Here is a 19933-nt window from a genome sequence, read left to right as displayed (position 1 = left end):
ATTAATAATCATATTATCCGTATTACCACAGTGGAGAGTTCAATGTTAACACACTAAACGCACCTTGTTTTATGAAAATTGCACCACAGTTGAATAAAGTAAAAAAAACAACACAAAACAAAACAATTGTGACGCCATGTTCATGAAGATGCTGCTACAAGATTCATTAATGATAACAACAACAACAACAACAACAACAAAAACACCCATGTTTGTGAACATGGCGCTAAGATGACGAAGAATTTGTTAACACGCGTTGACCACTCCATGTTTAGGTACCACACGGTGAAATGTAAAAACACCGTCCTCTCTATGTTCAGGAAGCAGTCTTCTCTCCAGATGAGTTTTTCTGAGATTTTCTGGGGTTTTTTTCTGTCTTTTTGTAATGTCTTTTTCCACGGCACGTCAGATTTTACTCTTTGACGTCATCTAAATAACTCTTATTTCTTTAATAATTCCATTGTAGAGCGTATTTGAACCGGTTCACGGAAAATGCGGTATATATTAAGTATATTATCTTACTATTATTGTTGTCATCACAACTGTATAAGGATTATTATTATCATAATCATAATTATCATCTTTTATTGTATTTCTTACCCCCATCTTTATCATTGCTAAGATTTAAAGTACTTTCGACACATTTTCTCAGAGGGGAATATTGTATTAGTGCCAGCAATAGGTGGTCAAATTATGTAGAACCGTTTTGAGCACCAAAATTTCTGGTAAGAGAAATGCAGAAAGAAAAACCCAGCAACAACCGGAATGATAGGTGGCTATGCATACAATAGTATCAGCAAGGTATGTAATATATTGTTAATAAATGATAAACTTTGAAACAGAGAGTAAGACATTTGAATGAAATTTGAGTGGTATTTCAATTCCATGTGGAATAGTAATACAAAACAGATTGCATTCTCATTCAGGTCTGTGAAGGATGAATATACAGGATATAACTTAAAGTTCTGTTTACTTTTGGGAGCAGTGATTTAGAAAATGTTCAAGATATCACTTTTGATGCATATGTGTAGGTCAGTTGTATCTCAAAACATTCTTACCATATACATTTCTCCAATAAATCCTGAAATATGAAGACATATCACTATTTTTCTCATTAAACAATAACTGTAGACGGTTTAGTCTGGAAACATGTTTATCATAACTACTGTTCATATTTTGTATAATAATATTCAACATCGATTACACTGGTTCAAATTTTTGCATTGGTTGTTTCTATCCCTAACTCATACTAAAAAACTATTTTGAAGCACTAATGCTGTGTTTTCGTTTCTTTTGCATATGGTAAATTTGTCTTTAAGAACAGAAGAGCACTACTGCCCGATTTTGTGTGTGTGTGTGTGTGTGTGTTCAGAATGAATCCATCCTAATTGTTTTGCTATTCGTGACCATTGGTAGTTCAGGTATCTTCAAAAATTAATCTCATTTCAGCAGCACATCAGCTTTAAGCCACTTGAATCAATGTCATGATTGAACGATTGCGGTATCTGTGATTTAGTATGTGGATATATAGGTTGCGGTATGTAGCGGTTGTTCCATGATCACGTAGCCGACTGAGTCAGCGCAAAAAGTATGTTGACATTGGTGGTCGAGGATATTATGGATCGGTGATCGGAGAGGATAATGACGTCAGCATATAGATTCGTGAAAATTTATCTACGTGCATTCCAGATGAACGATATTTGGGTCGAAATTTACACAACGAATATAAAATACAGAGAATTTAAATCAAACAATACCTTGATGTTCTGTTGTGGGTGCTTGTGCGTATTCAAAAATTAGAAGTCATCTTGCTTCTGTATGACAAGAAGTTGTAATCAGATAATTTGACGAAAATGTTGCTATTAACCAAAAACTTAGTATCTCGTGATTCTTAGCTATGGATGAATGTCAGGGCTTCCATTTTAAAGGACAAGTCCACCTTCATATATACATGTGGATTGAGTAAATGCAGCAATATTTGTAGAACACATCAGTGAAAGTTTGGGGAAAATCGGAGAATTCGTTCAAAAGTTATTCATGAATTTTTAAAGTATCTGCACAGTCACTGCTGGATGAGAAGACTACCATAGAATGTATGATGTCACATGCGTATGTACAACGTTTTAAGGAAAATAAAATGAGAATTATTCCCCTTGCCGTCTGAAAGAGGGAAGTCAAGTGTTCTTTTACTATGCGAAAAAAGTGAAAATATCTTGAATTTTCCTTATATTTTCTTTGTATCGTTGTACACATGTGACATCACAATCTGTAGTAGTCTTCTCATTCAGCAGTGACTGAGCAGAAACTAAAAAAATGCATAACTTCTAAACGGATTTTCCAATTTTCTCTAAACTCTTGCTGATGTGTTCTATCAATATTGCTGCATTCACTCAATCCACATGTCTATGAAGGTGAACTTGTGGTTTAAGCAGTGGAAACTCTGAAAAGCGGTTACCCGGGAACTGGGACAACTGTACAATACTGTTTCAAGGTTGATACATATTATAGTCGTCCTCGTGCTCATCATCATTGCTACATCACTATCATTATCACTATAATTGGTCAGAGATTCCTATACCTTGGTAGAAGATAGAGCCGAATCTAGACTACAGATATATTAGATATAGATAACGGTTGCTGTTGTCGCTGCTATTGTTATTGTTGTTCACCCAGTCTACATCTCACTCGTTCAAATGTGCTTCCAAAATTACAATTTGTATTTATATAGTTGTATGCCCTTTTGCCTCTCGACCGATTTCTTCGAGCTTCACATTTCTCTTCTTGGAGTAAACTGGACACTGCCATTCAACGAAATAAGCAAACAAAATGCTTTATATTACCTGCCCAACTAACGAAATGTTAATAGCGTATATACGACGTAGGCGGAATTCTGGATATATTAACGGATTATCACGACTGTTTTGATCTTCCAATTTCTGCCTTTTCCTGTAACCTTGCTTTGGTGATTAGATTTTTTTATTTTAACTTTCAAAGTATATTTCAGTCACCAGTTCCAAAATATGAAACCGATGATATACTGTTCTTCTAATATCTGTTCGTTTGACAAAATGAGTTCTGTTTGTGTTTTTGCTTTGTATTGGTGTTTAATATTTTTGTTTTGCTTTGCAATTGTTGTTTTATAAACTCTTTGTTGTTGTTTATAATAATGATGTATATAACCTTGCATTAGAGAAAAACAGAGGTAAATATTATAAGAGAGCTGATACATGTGATACATATAAAAACAACGTTACACCAGACATTATCTTAAAGCACACAAACATACGCACACATGTGCACACACGCACGCACACATGAAGTTAGTTGATAGATAATCTTAGTTTTTCAGACTCTACAGTCTGATATAACAGCTTCGAACATTACATGAAGAAACATAAAGTAACATAACGGATATCAATATATATTCGTATACCGGTAACTCATCAATAACATATAACTATAAAGTAGACGATGAATCCAAAATAACACACACCCGACAGCTGCCCGACATTGTCTTAACACACTCAATAACAAACAGACTATGTATACGACAAACATACGCACACACTCATGAATTTAGTTGTTCGATATTAGTTTATAAGATTGAATATATGCTGCGAACATTACATAAAGAAACATAAAGTGATATAATCTAACTACTCAATAACTAACAACTATAGTGATGAATAAGAAACAACAAACACCCGACCTTGCCTTGACACACTCACTGACAAACCGATTATATGCATAGGCAAGGCATAAAGCCTACATCATTTAAAGGCTCAAAAATACACATAATCGACACATACAGTTGTATTTCATTTAAAAAATCGAGATCCGATTGCTGTATGGTATCCTTGTACAAACTTTTATTTTAACGGACTGTGGTATCGATTCACATGTAACATTTGTTCAAAAAAGTTGCAGCATATTTTCCGGGCATCATGATTATTTCCATCAGCTGATAGAGAAATACACTGTATGAATCATTGACAAATACAGCAAAGCATTCGGTAGAAACGAAATACTTTTATATTTATTTCAATAACTTGAAGACTTATTTTCATTTTCCCACAAAATACAACAATGCCTGTTCAGGTTTTCTCAAGTTATGTGAATTTGAAGCAGACATCATATAAAAAGTTAAATACTCGTTTCAAATTAACATTTGCCTTCAACTATTTTACAATCAAAGATGGCAAGGAATACAGATCACACGGACCTTTTCTCGCTTTATGTTTGACAAGAATAAGTCTTACCAGTAAGTATATTACATTGGAAGACGTATTGAGAGCAATGATGTTTACTGAAATAATAATACAGTGTAATAAAAACTGTTTAGATGTCTGGTTTGTAAAATATCACTTATGATAATGACGTTATCCAGAACACATGTGTGTTGAAAATATATTGTTGTAACTTAAATATGTTTGATAAAGCATTACTCATATCTACTCCAATTAATTCAAAAGTGCAAATTGTAGTAGCGAAGCTATCCCTGTCAGGCACAACATACTTTAGGTATGTAGCAACAGTTTTATAAAATGATGCATGTCTTAGTATTTTATTAGCAAATAAGACGCATCAAAAGAGTTGTTATGCTGCAATGCTGAAAGTTGTGCACTTCATTGACGGCACAGAGGTCTCAAAAGAAATTAAAGACATTTCTACGCTAATGTGGAAATGTGAGTAAGATCAATTTCCATTCAGACAGCCTACATAATGACTATCTTGACATTAATGACTATTTTGACATCTGTGAACTGCAACCAATGACTATCGAATCGTCAACGTTCCTTTATTTATGTGAAATCCTTTCAATCTCTAACAAAGTGCTATAGTGTTGAGGAAAAAAATAAACAAGACTCTAAAAAAGAAGTATGGCAGCTTCTGAAACCTATTTACACAAGTGTACTATGAGAGACAAAATAAAAGCCTTTTCCTAAGTGATCGAAAGACAGCATAAAGTTATCATTTAAAACATCTTTGACAACAATTCTTTATCGAACGAGGATAGAAAACAGGCATCTAGATTCCTATTTCATATTAAGTAAAAAGAAAATGAACAACATTTTGTCGAATACATATATTCAACGACATATCGATGTCAGCTTTAAGATGTGACGATATTTCGAAGCGGCGTTCCAGCGAGCCACGCAGGTTCACACCTTGACTATAGCTTTCCCAAAGTTGGACCCTGTGAAGAGACCCATGAAGGCCTTGGGTGTATTCTCGAAGCCTTCGATCACGTGTTCTTTGTACTTGATCTTCCCCTATAAGTCAAAGATGTAGAAAAAAATTGTATGAAAAGTCTTATTCGGTAATTTGCAGGTATTTCAGATTCGTCTCCAGTCTGAACATACCAAAACAGTTTCTTGTGTGTCTTTAAAATAAGATTACTAACTGTACATGGATAGACCTAATGCACGAGTAGAGTTCATGGCATGTCAACTTTCTTTTGTTATTACACGTTACGCAAATCCCCTCATGAAAATAATACGTGAAGCATTTTTAAGTTTATCTGTAAGTTTTACCTCAGCTTTTAGCAGATATCTTTAAAGACCACTTATGCTACACTGCATTGGACCTCAAACGTAAATTGCTAATGATCACACAGTTATTATATCTGTAAAACCAAGATATCACTTCTCTGACTTATTTCCATCATGTTGCCGTCATATCAACTTTGTTAAGTTTGTTAAGAGAGCATATACCTCCCTTAAAAAGAGAGAGAGAAAAAAAAAACATGATTACGCTGAGTATGGCAAAATCGGTAAAAAAAGTTAGAATTACATTTTCTAAGAACAAAACAGCGATTATGACTGAGAAGACAACAGTGATAAGGGTTAATTTACTGAATGGATGGGCATGTTTATTTAAGTGTAATAACCCAGTGTGGAGTTCCACTTTGCACATGGGCAGAAAAAAAAGACCATGAGTACCAACGGATATGACAGGCATGATGGTTTTTAAATCACTGGGATAAGCATCTGTGACGTAATGATTACTCATGTAATCCTTATAAATGCCGCTTGCCATCACACCCTCATGACATTAAGAGTGATATTCATCCAAATATCAATGGAAAGAGATCATTAATACATTCAGTAAAAAAAAGTAATGAAATGGATGTTTTTTGAAGTGTTAATGGACAGATCATTCTGTTCGTCGGATCTACGCAAGCTCATTTTTTGTTTGAACAGGATTCAAAGATCACAGTTCTAAGTTATTTTTATTTCCATTAAATAAACTTCGAAAATTATAATGCATAAGCAGAACATATTTGTACTTGAAAAAAAACCCCGTAAATTAACAAAGTAATGTAATAATCAGTAGCAAAATGAAGAAAACCACTGTACCCATTAGCTAAGTCCAAACTGGCTTATTGTTGTTGCTTTTGTTGTCGGGTCTTTTGTTTTTGTTTCGTTTTTGTTTTGTTTCTTTGGAGGGGGGGGCAGTTGGTTGTTGTTGGTGGTGGGGTTATTCAAAAAGCGCTTGCCCTGTAGTTCCTCGAGAGAGAATGCAAGGGGAGAGATATGAGTCTTAAAATCTCGATAACAGGTTGAGCCTAATGATAATCCGTTTTCACGTCCTTTACATAATGATTGAAATCTTAACATCTTATATCATCGTCAGCTGAGAACCAGAAGGGCGTTATCGCGTTCTAGGATTTGAGCATAGATTAAAGCGAAACAATCGACTTTCATGAGATAAAACGTTCATTTCATCACAAGAGCATTATAAGCATTGTTCCAAATATACACATTAAGAAATATGGGTTCAAATTTGAACCCAAAAATTGTCGCTATACAACCACCCTATAGGGTGCAACTTTGCACCCCAATAAGCAATTTGTACCCTTAGAGGTGCAATATGCTGAACTTTGAACCTGCAGGGGTGCGAATTTGCACCCTCAGTTTTGTACTAATCAAGGGTGTAAACATGCACCACAAACATTAATACATTGTGAATTGAAAATTTGGACCACGAGTACCAAGGTTTTACTCGTAAGATCAAACTTACACTCTGATGGATATGTCTGCATCTTTGTAGGTACGAATCTGAATATTAAGATATCTAATTTTCTACTTGCATAATAAAAGTTACGCTCGTGCACCCCAGGGTGCTGCTATAGGGACAAATATTGTGCAAATTTGAACCTTTATAATAGTGTGTAAGGTAAAATATCGCCCTTGTGGTTTTAAATTTGGAACATTAGGTGCTATACCGAAATTGAAAATAATTTAGAATTGACACCATATAGTATTGGAGATCAAGCTCTTCAACATGATAGCAATAACTCAATACATCCAAAAATTCCGATAAAGCCCTTCCGGTTCTCAACTGACGACATATATACTCTTCATGTTGTGGTTGGAAATTGCAGAGCAATTCCCACCTGCAGATGGCGGCATATGGAATTTTATCAGACTTCGGCCGACATTAAAGATTCTGTCGCTACCTTCACAGTCATGCGCTTGTGCAGATGCATTTCTGAGATACGTTGCTCATGCATGGATCTCAGATCATCATTTAGAGCTCAACTTAAACTTGGCCCTCACACCCACGACTGTCATGGTGACCGTGCTTTCTCCGTTTGTGCCCCCCCCCCCCCCTTCTTTGGAACAACCTCCCTACTCATATTCAGTTCTCCACATCCATTGACATTGTTAAAAAAGAAGCTGAAAACTCATTTATTTCACGAACAGAACTGATGGTTATGTATAGATTGTTATTGGTATTCGTAATTGATTTATTTGCTTGTTTCTTTTTCGACACATGTTTGTATTAAACGTTACATAAATTGTTCATATTATCATTATCATCATAAATATGTCTTTATGCAAAACCTTACGCTGCATTGTCTCCATTTTGAATTGATCAATGACAGAATGATGGGACAAAAAATAATGAAATCAAATGTGCATGTGTATTTTTGAAGGGAATATCTCTGTAAAGATTTTGGCAGCTTTGTCTCCATTTTGAATTAAACACTATTACATGCTATATATATTTCATATTATCATTATCATCATAAATATGTCTGTATGTACAACCTTACCCTGCATTGTCTCCTCTTTGAATTGACCAATGATGAGACAAAAAAAAAATAATGAAATCAAAAGTGCATGTGTATTTTTGAAGGGAATACCTCTGTAAAGATTTTGGCAGCATTGTCTCCATTTTGAATCGACCAATGACGGGACACACACACACACAGACACACATACGCGTCTATGGTGAAAACTGAGGACCTGTCTTACCCATAAGAATTTTACCGCATAACCGAGGACCTGTGTGTCAGTAGGACTCTTGTTAACCGAGGACGTATTACAAATTGAAAAAATGCTAGTAGAGGACCTACTGTACAAACATGTACCCCTATATGCAGAAGCATGCAAAAGCAGACCGTTTGGAATGGTCTGTATACCGAGGACGTCCTCGGTTCTCTGTGTGTCCTCGGTTTAAATGTTAAGTTCGTACGTGTGTCCTCGTTTTACACCATAGGTAAGTGCACACACACACACACACACACACACACAATGAAAGCAGAAGATACCTGTTGTATCCATGGGATAAGGGCCTTGAGGGCCTCGTCAGATCGCTGCATGTGATCGAAGATGACGAAGCCAACGATCGTCAGGCGCTTGAGAATCACGTTCATCTGAACAGGCGGCACTTTTAAAACAAAATGTGCATGTCAATATCTATTACTCTTCAAGATAAAGCCACGGGAAAACATGCGGAAAAGTTCGTTCAATAATGATACTGGAGAAAACAGAATAATCACATCATCAAAATTATCATCATCTATCTAGAGAACAGATTATATCATGTCAGTGTGGAAAAAAAAGGAAGTCGGGAATAACTAAAACTCTATTTATTAGCTATACAGTGAAGTTGAATTTGCCTCAAAAATATTTACATTGTAGTTGAATATTCCTTACTTTTGTGGAAGAGTGTGCAGTAAAACTGAAAGAAAAGCGCTGCTGCAGTTATGGGCGCTAGACAGAAACAGTTCCGACACGTTATGAAATGAGGCTTATGGGTTAGCCTAGCATACACTTGTCATTTGATTATTGCAAACGACACGAGTTAGTATTCACCGTTTACATTCTGTTCTGAAAGCATCCCCCCCTAAAGATTGTGTGCAGCACTAGCTGCATGATATTACTTGTATTTCCTATTCGTTTTTATCTGGGTGTCCGTTCAGGCCACTTATATCTATAAATATGAAATTTCGGATGCCTTGAAAAGAATATGTAGTGGCCGGAAATAAAGCAAAAATAACAATCCATTTTGAACATTAGACGCCCGATCGAGCCACCGATAGATAAATAAAGGGGGCCTGACACCAATTAGTGGCCCCGGGCCACCGGGCACCGGCAATATCGAGCCCTGATATGTCACATCTGCGTGACAGATGACAATTGATACCTTTTTCTAGCTTTGTTTTCACTTGATTTCTTAAAGTTTATGATATTGGAGTTTGTTGCTATGGGGACAATTCACTGTGTACAAGATAGCACGTGGCAAACTTAATAATGAACTGCTTTTAAAGTTGAATTGGATATAAGACCTAGTAAGGCGTCCGTGGCATTGTATCCACTGATTGAGCCGCAGCAGCATATGCGTCCTTTTTCATTCATGTTGTCCATGACCTTGCTGGATATAATTCCTCCGACCTATTTGAATACAGAATAGATGAAAGAAAAATATCGGTGAGAGTTTACTGGTTATAGCATACGTTAATCCGAAGTTCCGTTACTTTGAATGTTCGTTATTCTGAAAATAACTTGAGGCCCGTTATTCCATACACCGAAGCGAAAAGAAAAATAAAAAAGGTCCGCTATTCCGAAGGTTTATTAGTACGCACCTTTTTGATCTTTTTTTTATATTTTACTTTCTGTTTTTTGTTCAATAATGAAACTTATTTCAATTCTAGATAACGAACCTTCAGAATAAATAAAAAATAAGAAAGAAAGAGTCCAGTTGGTTGATTTTATAATGTATGTACATGTAGCATCATTCGTTATTCAAATTGTGGTGTATAAAGATTACTACATGGGAGAATGTAAACAAAAACAAGTCTTTATAGCCTCAGACTTCAATTACAGATTTACTTGCCATATGTGATTAACCCTTTGTATGCCTCGTTTATTTCCAGTCCATTGGTTTGTCTATGGAACTCGTGCACATCTGAGTCATTGCACTGAAAGGGTTAATTAGCAATAAAAAAGCTTAACTTTTAGGGAAAAATCAAATCAGCTCATCCGTGGAACTTTGTGTTTGCACGTGCTTCAAAAAAATGCATAAATAAATTGAAACTGAAATTAAATATTGGGTGCGTTTATCAACTCACTTCTGGCGCAGAATTAGAGTTTTAAAAAAATTCAGGGAGATTAAGGCAGTTGATAAAACCAAAACTGTTTGATTATATGGAGTTAGAAGCGCGTTTTTGAAACGCTGAAAGAATGTGCGATCGCAAACATTTCTGTAGGGTTGATAAACGCAAAGTCGTTTTGAAACGCATTAACACCTCACGCCATCACTGCCGAGCACAATTTGTGCTTTTCGGGTCAATCTGCGCAATGGAGTTGCGCAGTGACAAAGCTTCCCAATCGACTCACTCCTGACGCCGTTGATAAACGTACTAACTCGAGAAACGCGGTCTGAAAGGCATTTGCAATCGCGTTTGATCGGGTATTCAAACGCTTCAAACATAGGAAAGCTTGTGAACGCAGCCTTTGTCCTTGCTGCGTATTCTGAATGTCTGATCAGAAAAAGGAGCCCCTAATAAAATCCCCCATCCCCCCCCCCCCCCCGCCCAGACGTCGTCTCGTCTTCACACAATAAGGAGAAGTAAATGAAGAGTGATATACGATATTGTCTCAGTAATGTTATGGCTTCATATCAGGCATTTCGTAATTGGGGGCTTTTTACATGTTTTACCAATTTAAGAAGTACAAAATCCGACGCGATCATCAATGATGATGATGATGATGATGATGATGATGATAATAATAATAATAATAATAATAATAATAATTAAAATAATAATCATCATCATCATCATCATCATCATCATCATCATTATAGTAGGAAGAAGAACCCACAATCTCTTGAGTGGCCCTACTGTGTGACGTCCAAGTGATTTACTGAAGTTTGGTGAAAACGTTTTTCATTTTAATATTCTGAATTGTGTTTGAAAATGTTTCATGTCTGTAAATTCGTACGCGCTATGAGCTTCATAGGAAGAGCGTATTAAGAATTCATTGTATTGTGTATATTTATGTTAACACTGCAATAAAATAGGTGTTAAATCTAATGCCGATCAAGTGTCAATAGAGGACCACACCTACAGGTGTAGAAAGTATGTTGTTATGGTGTTCACCTGGCACCTTGTGGTGTTAATTTGACACTGTATCTGGTGATATTTTTGACACTGCACTGGTGTTAATATCAATGGTATAACATCCGTCCAGTTTTAAGAGTAGACCAATCCAACAGGTGTTACTGTGGTGTAAATTTGTTTACACCTTTTTTTTTTTCAAAAATCAAGCACTTTATCCGAAAATTCTTAATCGTCTTGTTGAAGTTCAAAATCAACAAGAAGAACATTTTATTCAAAAAACAATTTCAGATTTTAAAATGACACCTGGAGGTGTTAATCTAACACCACAAATGAGCACGGGAAATTTAACACCAGCTCGGTGTTTAACATCGGACTTTTAGCAGTGTAATACTTACATTGTCAAAGTAGCAATCGATGCCCTTTGGAGCTGCCTCCTTTAACGCCTTGTCCCAGTCCGTGACGTTCTTGTAGTTGAGGACAACATCATAGCCAAGATCCTTCAGATACTTTAACTTCTGCTCAGAGCCGGCAAAGCCGATGGTTTTACAACCCTGTTTCGAAAGAGACGTATGATAGGAAATCAGGAAATAGAGAATATTTATACACGCGCACATATAGGAAAAATAGATGTAAAACACGAATGTACATTTTTTGAAATGAGGTAATATCGTATCTTGCAGAAATGGAAGTTCTCTCCCATCTTTGAATCAAAAGGCTCGCAATTGTTCGAGAGGTATTCAGCATTGAGATTTGTTTTTTAATGAAGCAAAGCGAACAGCAGTGGCTTATAATGATGCTAACGCATCATGAAAAAAAAAATGATTATGTAACTGTCAAAATGATGCACATCAACGAAGACAAAGGAAACGGGTCCTGTTAACAACTTCCGTTAAAAAAAAAAGAACTTCATTCTTGCGTACAGAAGTACTCACTCACTTAGTCCAGATTTAAGAAACTCAGATTTTGAACCATAGTTAATGTCACAAAACATGCAACTGTCAGCAGGTCTATTGTTTTCGGGGACACGACATTGCTCCTGCGACTGTTACAGTCTTATTTTTCTCCAAGGGCATTAGGGCTAGGATAAGGATTGTGATAGGGTTTTAGGTTTAGTTTGATGTGAGGATTGGGATTAGGGTTAGGTTTATGTTTGTGAGCAGAATATGTTTGGTTTAGCGTGCAGATATTTCATGGGAGCAATGTTATTGTCACAGGAGCAAATGTCGCTGAACCATTGTTTCCATGTTGTTATGAACATTGTCAGATAATCTCAAACAAGCTGTACTAATTGTTAGTTTTGATATAGTCGGCTATGGAAACACCCTTGAGACTCGGTCTCAAATTTCACTAGTCCATTGGCCGGAGGAGTTTTTTTGCCTTGATCTTGGCGATTTGACCGACCACTGCACCGACCGCTCCAGCCGCACCACTGACCACCACAGTCTCTCCCTCTTTCGGCTTGCAGATATCAAGGAAAGCCAGGTAAGCCGTCTTCCTGCCACGGTTGAAAAAAAAGGAGAGATATTTTAAACAACATGGCACGCAAACACGATAGGGATGATCCTACATATCCTACATAATCATGATAATGTAATGCAAAATAATATTTATGTACATTGTCGTCACGTACGTATTAAGTATGAAAGAACAGTATAATATAAAGGGAAAGAAATGACTCGCATTAGATTGAGTTAAAGGTCCCTAATTGGTAGGCTAAGCTCTGTGTTCTGTCCCGAACTTTACTTGCGGTCGAAATACAGAGGCAGAGGAGACCTTCTCATTTCTGTAATATAAACATAATCCTTGTGACTCAAGGAATAAACACTCATTCTTACTTAAGTCCTCTGTTGCCCAAACATGGACAATCATCAACCAGTGATATACGTCCCATCCTGTCACAAGCCTACACATGCTTTGTTTTCCTTAAAATGTTGTCAATGAGTAAACTACTCAGTAATAATCAAATCCACCTGCTCAAGGGAAAGACATTAAAGACGTCCTAATTTTCCTCTAACTCACCCTGGCATACCCAGAGTGCCAAGCGCCAGCGACTTGGGCCATTTGGGATCGGGGTAGTCGGCGACGATTGTTACGTCACTTCCTTTAACAACGGACCCCGATGTCCATCCAGCGTTAGCCTGGACAATGGAACCGACGGGCACCTTCGGGTCTTTGCTCTTGACGACTCTGTGGAGACGTAAGAAAGGCAAGAAACAAACCAAAACTGAACGAACATTTCCTGGTCATACACACACATACATAAAAAAAATAAAAAAAAACTGAAACGAACAGCTATTGCAAATTTTCTGCAAAACGTAATTTTGATAAGCCACAATTCATTCCAATGCTGGTCTGGAAACCATAAAAGAATAACAAAAGAACGTATTGTTTTTTATTTAAAATAGTATTTAAATGCTGACATTATCATTTCCATGCGGGTCTGAAAACCATAAAGAATAACAAAAGAACGTTTTTTTTTTACTGTTTCAAATATGGCATTTTTGTTTCAATGCTGACATTATTGAACATGTATAAACCTTACTATGAGCCCTGATTGCTTAATTCTGTAAGAAGTCTTTTTTAAACCTGTCGAGTAAACACATGGATAAACAAACTTTCAACTCTTCTACTTGTCTTTCAAGTTAGGGGATCTTTTATACTTGCATCAAAGCACAGAGTCTTCTTGTATAAATTTATCATGATACAGCATATCCGAATGAAATCGAAAGAGTGGTAAAGTTTTCAGATTGCTTTCGACATTGCAATCGGACAACATATGCGCACAAGATCAATTGAATAATTCTGTCGAAGAAAACGCATCAAACGTGTTTCTGCAAGTCGCATTATAAAGATAAAGATGTAGTTAAATTCATCTCACCGAGGAACTTTGGATACATTCATTTCGCTTTCTTTGCGCGAATAGTAACGTTAATTGCTGTACTGTAACTGAAGTGTACATTCAATGGTTCGTTGATAAGTGAACAAAACAAATACGTGAATAGTGGAATTAACTGTTGTTTTGTTTTTCTCTATACAAATACTTACTTTGCCACTTGCTCACCAATCATAGGGTTTCCGACTTCAATTGGAAAAACTCTGCAAAATAAACAAAAAAATTCACAAACGTGTTAATTCTTCAAGGCAAGTCATAAATGCCGGCCACTAATATAGTGAAGAACGGAAATTGCTCAAAATTTCAGAATTGTACTCCTTTGAGCAAATCCCAATGTCATTTTACAATGTTTTGGCCGATACATTTATTAGCAAACATAACGCAAACATGCAGCTTTCCTGTGTAGGACCAACCATACCAAGAAGGTACATTAATTGCGCTCCTAGATTGAACATGTTACTTTTACAACTTCCCATCCGAGACAAGACGTAAGGGTCCTATTGTTTTAAAACTGACATCAAACACAAGTCAGACAATCAAACATAGATCTGTGAAAATTCGATTCTGATTTGGCGATACCTGACATATTCAATTTTCTGACATGATATTATGTTTGATTACATCTTTTTAGTCAACAGGGCCCTGGTCGAGCTTCGATAAGTCACCTTATCACCATATCGCCGTTTTGCAAGGCGTACAAGGTCCTAGGTGAGTATAAGCTACTTTTCCAAGTTGCATTGTCCCCTTCTTATCCTTAACACGACAGTTTGTCCCGTAGTTTGTGCTTTCCTAAAGTCTATGACTAAGACCCGCTTGGTTGGACTCTCTTTTTCAGTGAGTCCGCGTCTATATCGCGTTACCCTGCAAACACGTGTGTCTCGGCGTTGAGGTAAAAATCTGATACTATCCGTAGGACAATGGGCTCTTCTGTAAAGCTGGTGCAATAGATTGAATGAGACTTTCCCGCTATACTTTCAAAAAGAAGAAAGCATTAGATCAATAAGTGCATGCGCACAATAGAATATCCCATTGCTGAAGGCTATAAATGCCTTTTGGTCAGGGGGATAAGGGGGGGGGGGAGGTGTTGATGCAGACAGTCACTCGACACAATGGCGAGAGGTTATAGAAATGGAAGAAAGAAAAATAAATTCATGAAGAAGAGAGAGAGGGGAGAGCGGTCTCAAGCTCAACACACGCACACACTGTCTGTCTGTCTGTCTGCCTCTCTCTGTATGTATATATATATATATATATATATATATATATATATACCAGCAATTAGTTTCTGCTCGGAGTCCTAAGAAAGTATAGATTCACAACAGTAGGTCAATATAAAAACTCCGTTAGAGACGTAAATTTAACGAATTTTCGCCCATAGCGCTTTGTCAAGTCAATACATTTGACACTTTATTTTGAAGTTATATAGATATAAATCAAAATAAAAGATGCGTCGTCAGTGGTAGCGCGTCCATAACAAAATGCATTTTGACAAAGCCCTATATGGGCGAAAATTCGTCAAATTTACGTCTCTAACGGAGTATTTATAATGACCCACTGTTGTGAATATATAGAATAGACAGATAAAGAGAGAGGGGAGAGAGAGAATTATTTATATGTATATATACATACATATATATATATATATATATTATCATATATCATCATTTACATAATGTGTTCACACATGATCTTTAATGTATTGTTTGTGACCAGGGCGAGTTTTCTCTTTGCTGTCATTTTTTTTCTATTTGATTAATTCTTTCTCTTTTTTTTTTTCTGAGGAGGGAGGTTGGAAAAAAATGCAAGTCACGGTAATATACAATTATAGTCACACACCTGATGCCAAAGGGGAAAAATGGATAAAAGGCTTATTGTAAGTAAAAAATTCCGATATGCTGGTATGAGTTGACCTCAAAAAGCTCCAGAGTTGTGTGTGTATGTGCGTGTATGCGTAGCCTACATGCATCTCGTCAACGTATACAATTGCACAGCGCATGCGTTCAATACGGGTCTGATGTTTTTCTTGGCACTATTAAATACATACGGTATCCGAAATGAAACATATCTTATGTAGACATTTGTGGATTAATTATGGGACAAGTGCCGTACATGAAGAATAAGTATTTAACATGAAGCAATTTCGAAGATAAAGAATTCACGAAATATCAACACCTAATAGAAAAGGTAAAGAGCTAGTTATGTAGGGAGATAAACACTATAACCCCGTTTAGATATTAAATGAAAATCGAGTCATGTCTGCACGTAGACTAATACACATCACCAATATCTCAACGTTAATTGGTCACACAAATCGATTGCAAAATTACATGTATTCTCTTTCGCTCCTCAACCCCCCCCCCCCCCCCTATCCCGACCAATATGGAAAGTAGAAAAAAATAAAGTGGTTCTGTTTAGGTGAGGGTCAAAGGTCAGGCAAACAGTTCATGTGCAGACGCTCCAGACGCAAACAACAGCCTGCACTCTAACCAGACGGAGGTATTTTTTTTTCTTCCTTGAAGTTCAGAGTTCAAGCTCAAGTACCTGGCGTGTTGTATGATCACAATATTTAGCGTCAGCCAACTGACAGTGTTCTGCGTTAGAATATTGGCCACTGCGCAAAGAGTATATTCATCATATCTTCGCGTACAGGTTCTAATTTGACCCATTGGACACTGCATTTCGTTTAGCGTTGATCTACATGGTAGAGATCGTGCAGATAGCAGAGATACTTGACGTGAAGGAAAACACTAAACGATTCCTATTTTGCCAATTGTATGTATTCAGCTCTAACAATTCGCTTGATCTATAATTCCTTTGAATTTTCATCAATGGAGGAAAATATTGGGTAGTCATCACTTGTAATTCTTGTGGTGATTCTGTGTTTTCTTCAGGAAGACAACATACCCAGAAATGATAATGATCAGAGCCTATGTAGTAAATATACTACAACTTCTTAGAATTTTCAGCATTGGAGAAAAAGATTCTGTGGTCATCATTTGTAATCATAGTGGTGATTTCGTGTGGTTTCTCTCTCTCTCAAAAAAAGATAACATACCCAGCAAGGATGTTTATATATAGTGAGATTCACTGAATTAATGCTGATAAACAGGCCCATTGACTCTCTTGGTATCACCTCAGATTTGACGTTCATTTAAATGTGGCCTTCAGATCACTTCAACAACAATTTTTTTTTTTTTCTGGACGCTTTGCTCAAATTTTCTTTCCAGATATACATCGACCAAATAAAAGTAAAAGGAAGTTAAAGAGACTCGCTTTCTGATAGCTGTGTTTTGTTATTCATACGAAATACAATAAGAAATATTAATTCTCACCTCATGTAAGGGTCAACGGTTAGAAACATGGCTTCAAGCTGGACCTCTGGAAATAAATATATCAAAACGGTATGACTGATTAGAGGAGAAAGAACCTGCAAAACTTTGTTTGATATCACATTATTAAACATGATTAAGGACGCAGCTAGCTGAAATAGACATGGAAATTGTACAAGAATCATAGGTAACTGCTACCGATGCTTATAAAACAGCGGTCAGCACCACCGTTACCAATATACTGGTATGCCCGTGCACGCCTTGACAGAAATATGACCAAATCAATTCTTTAAACTTTTCTACAATGTTTGATATGGAGACTGCAACATCCATTATATTGATATCGTTTTTAGTGCTTTTAATAGTTGTAAACTGTGCAGGTTTATATAGGTTCTAGTATACTCACCACCATCCTTCAAAGCTGGAAGGGTGTACGTTTCTAGTCGGAAATTCGAGTCATTTGGTGCTCCCTCAAATTTCTTAGCGAGAACGATCCTCTTTGCTGTAGCCATTTCGATACCACAGTTGACACTCTCGGTGACTCCAGGGGATTCTGGTCCTAAGCACGTGCTAGGATGTGAAGTGAGTGTATTCCAAAATTGTATTACGCTTATAACCTGTCCGCGTACTGCACAGACTATACAGATTTAGGCGAGGCTTGTCACTGTTGGTATAGGCCTGACCTGCATCGCATCGCATTGAATACCGTCAGTGGAGCGTTGCATACATCCACCCACCTAGTCACTCTGCTAACGTCACGTGATTCCACCCCTGGGCGTGGATTCTGGGGGCGGGGATGGGGGTGGTGGGTGGTAGGGAGTATTTGATTTTTAAAGAGACGGGGATGGGGGTGGTGGGTGGTAGGGAGTATTTGATTTTTAAAGAGACGATATAGTATTGGTTGAGATGAGGATTCAGTTTTCAACTTTTTTGCGAGATACTCAGAAACCTTTTGATAAAATGTTCAAGAGCATACTATTCTAACAGTAATTCAAAGTTTAGTTGATGAAAATCGGTTTTGAAATAGCTGAGACACCCCAAAACAAATTAAAAGAAAGTTACATTAATAAATGGTGCTTCCCAACTTTAATTAGAATGGCTATATGTTTTGGATATCTCAGCCATTTCAAAACCGTTTTCATCAAATGAACTTTGAATTCCTCTTAGAATTGTAGGCTCTTTCATATTTCATAGGAGTTTTCTCATTATCTCAAAAAATTATCATAAAAACGTTGCAAACCTGAAGCCCCATCTCATCCGAAAGTATACCAACCCTTTATGGAATACCATTGCTCTTGTCATTTTCTTCCCCTTATGTGTTATCTTTATGTGTTTGGACACAGGGGTTTCATTCATTTTCTGAGCTTTTGAACATCAAACATTTTCTCACTTTGTTGAAAAAAAAAATAATACCAACGAGCGACACTATCATGCCTATTGCAGAACAATCACGACAGATGATAATGATGTCATTATCAGTTAGTACATCCAATGACATCATTCCACATTATATAGCTCTGGTATGCTATACATACAAACTCAAATGTCAACAGTGTACTAGTATTGTCTCTATCTTTTTGTAGTCCTTTAGTTTTAAACATAAGCTACTTTCGAAAAATGTCGAGACAAAAATGCTACCTTTAAGTTCTGATATGTTTCAGTTTTATTGCAGGTCGACATTAGAGAATAGAGAGAGAGAGAGAGATAAAGAGAGAGAGAAGACAGAAGTGTAAGGGAGGAGAGAGAGAGAGAGAAAGAGAGAGGGAGAGAGAGAGGGAGAGAGAGAGAGGAGAAGTGTAAGGGAGAAAAGAGAGAGAGAGGGAGGGAGAGAGATTGAGAGATTAAAAGAGAGAAAGAGGAAGAGGAAGAGAGCAATACATCATTCTTAAGATAAACAATGACATAGCTGTCACGGCCAATGTTTACATTTTGAGAAGAGAAATATGTGCCTGGACCGTCAAGAGTGAGTACAATGATCGTGCAGTTTCTTTTTTCCCCTTTGTTTTCTCGACAAAATGGGCTGTTTAACCTCTGAAAACCGTTATTCTCCCGATTCTTATCAGCTGGTGTGAGCATATTTTCTTAGATTCAACATTTTCACAAAGGGGATTCTCTCTGAAGAGCAGTCAGTCGACACGCACTTGAATACTCAACCATAAAATTCCCCTTATTGATGATAAAAACTGTCTACCTTCCAGATATGCCGCTGTACTTTTGCATAAGAAATGCATATGAAGCGTTCGGTTTAATTCAATTTTATGGCAGGTAGGTCACGAAAGTGATTGGAAATGACACAGGAATGATATTTTACCAGAAATGAAGGTCGGATAGGTGATTTCAAGGAAAACACATCAA

General features: G+C 36.8%; 1 protein-coding gene across 1 annotated transcript; it reads right to left on the bottom strand.

The window, feature by feature from the left end:
• Window positions 1-4347: 4347 nt before the first annotated feature.
• On the bottom strand, window positions 4348-18276 carry LOC139710783 (prostaglandin reductase 1-like). Its single transcript, XM_071622694.1, has 9 exons — window positions 17985-18276; window positions 17582-17627; window positions 14402-14452; window positions 13376-13543; window positions 12734-12851; window positions 11752-11907; window positions 9581-9686; window positions 8561-8679; window positions 4348-5273 (listed from the first exon to the last, which is right to left on the bottom strand). The coding sequence occupies exons 1-9, from the start codon at window positions 18088-18090 to the stop codon at window positions 5163-5165; spliced, it is 981 nt and encodes a 326-aa protein (XP_071478795.1). The 5' UTR covers window positions 18091-18276; the 3' UTR covers window positions 4348-5162.
• Window positions 18277-19933: the final 1657 nt, after the last annotated feature.

This window comes from Diadema antillarum, unplaced genomic scaffold (assembly GCF_040938485.1).
Source record: "Diadema antillarum isolate AM-2024a unplaced genomic scaffold, OU_Dant_1.0 seq00001565_RagTag, whole genome shotgun sequence".
NCBI classification, from domain to species: domain Eukaryota; kingdom Metazoa; phylum Echinodermata; class Echinoidea; order Diadematoida; family Diadematidae; genus Diadema; species Diadema antillarum.
This window is presented reverse-complemented; position numbering and strand designations above follow the sequence as displayed.

Coding starts and splice junctions, on each gene's coding strand:
- LOC139710783 (XM_071622694.1), bottom strand. CDS start 18,090: ATGGCTACAGCAAAGAGGATCGTTCTCGCTAAGAAATTTGAGGGAGCA. Junction 17,628..17,984: donor TCCAGCTTTGAAGGATGGTG/GTGAGTATACTA, acceptor ATTTATTTCCAG/AGGTCCAGCTTGAAGCCATG. Junction 9,687..11,751: donor TCGATTGCTACTTTGACAAT/GTAAGTATTACA, acceptor GTATTCAAATAG/GTCGGAGGAATTATATCCAG.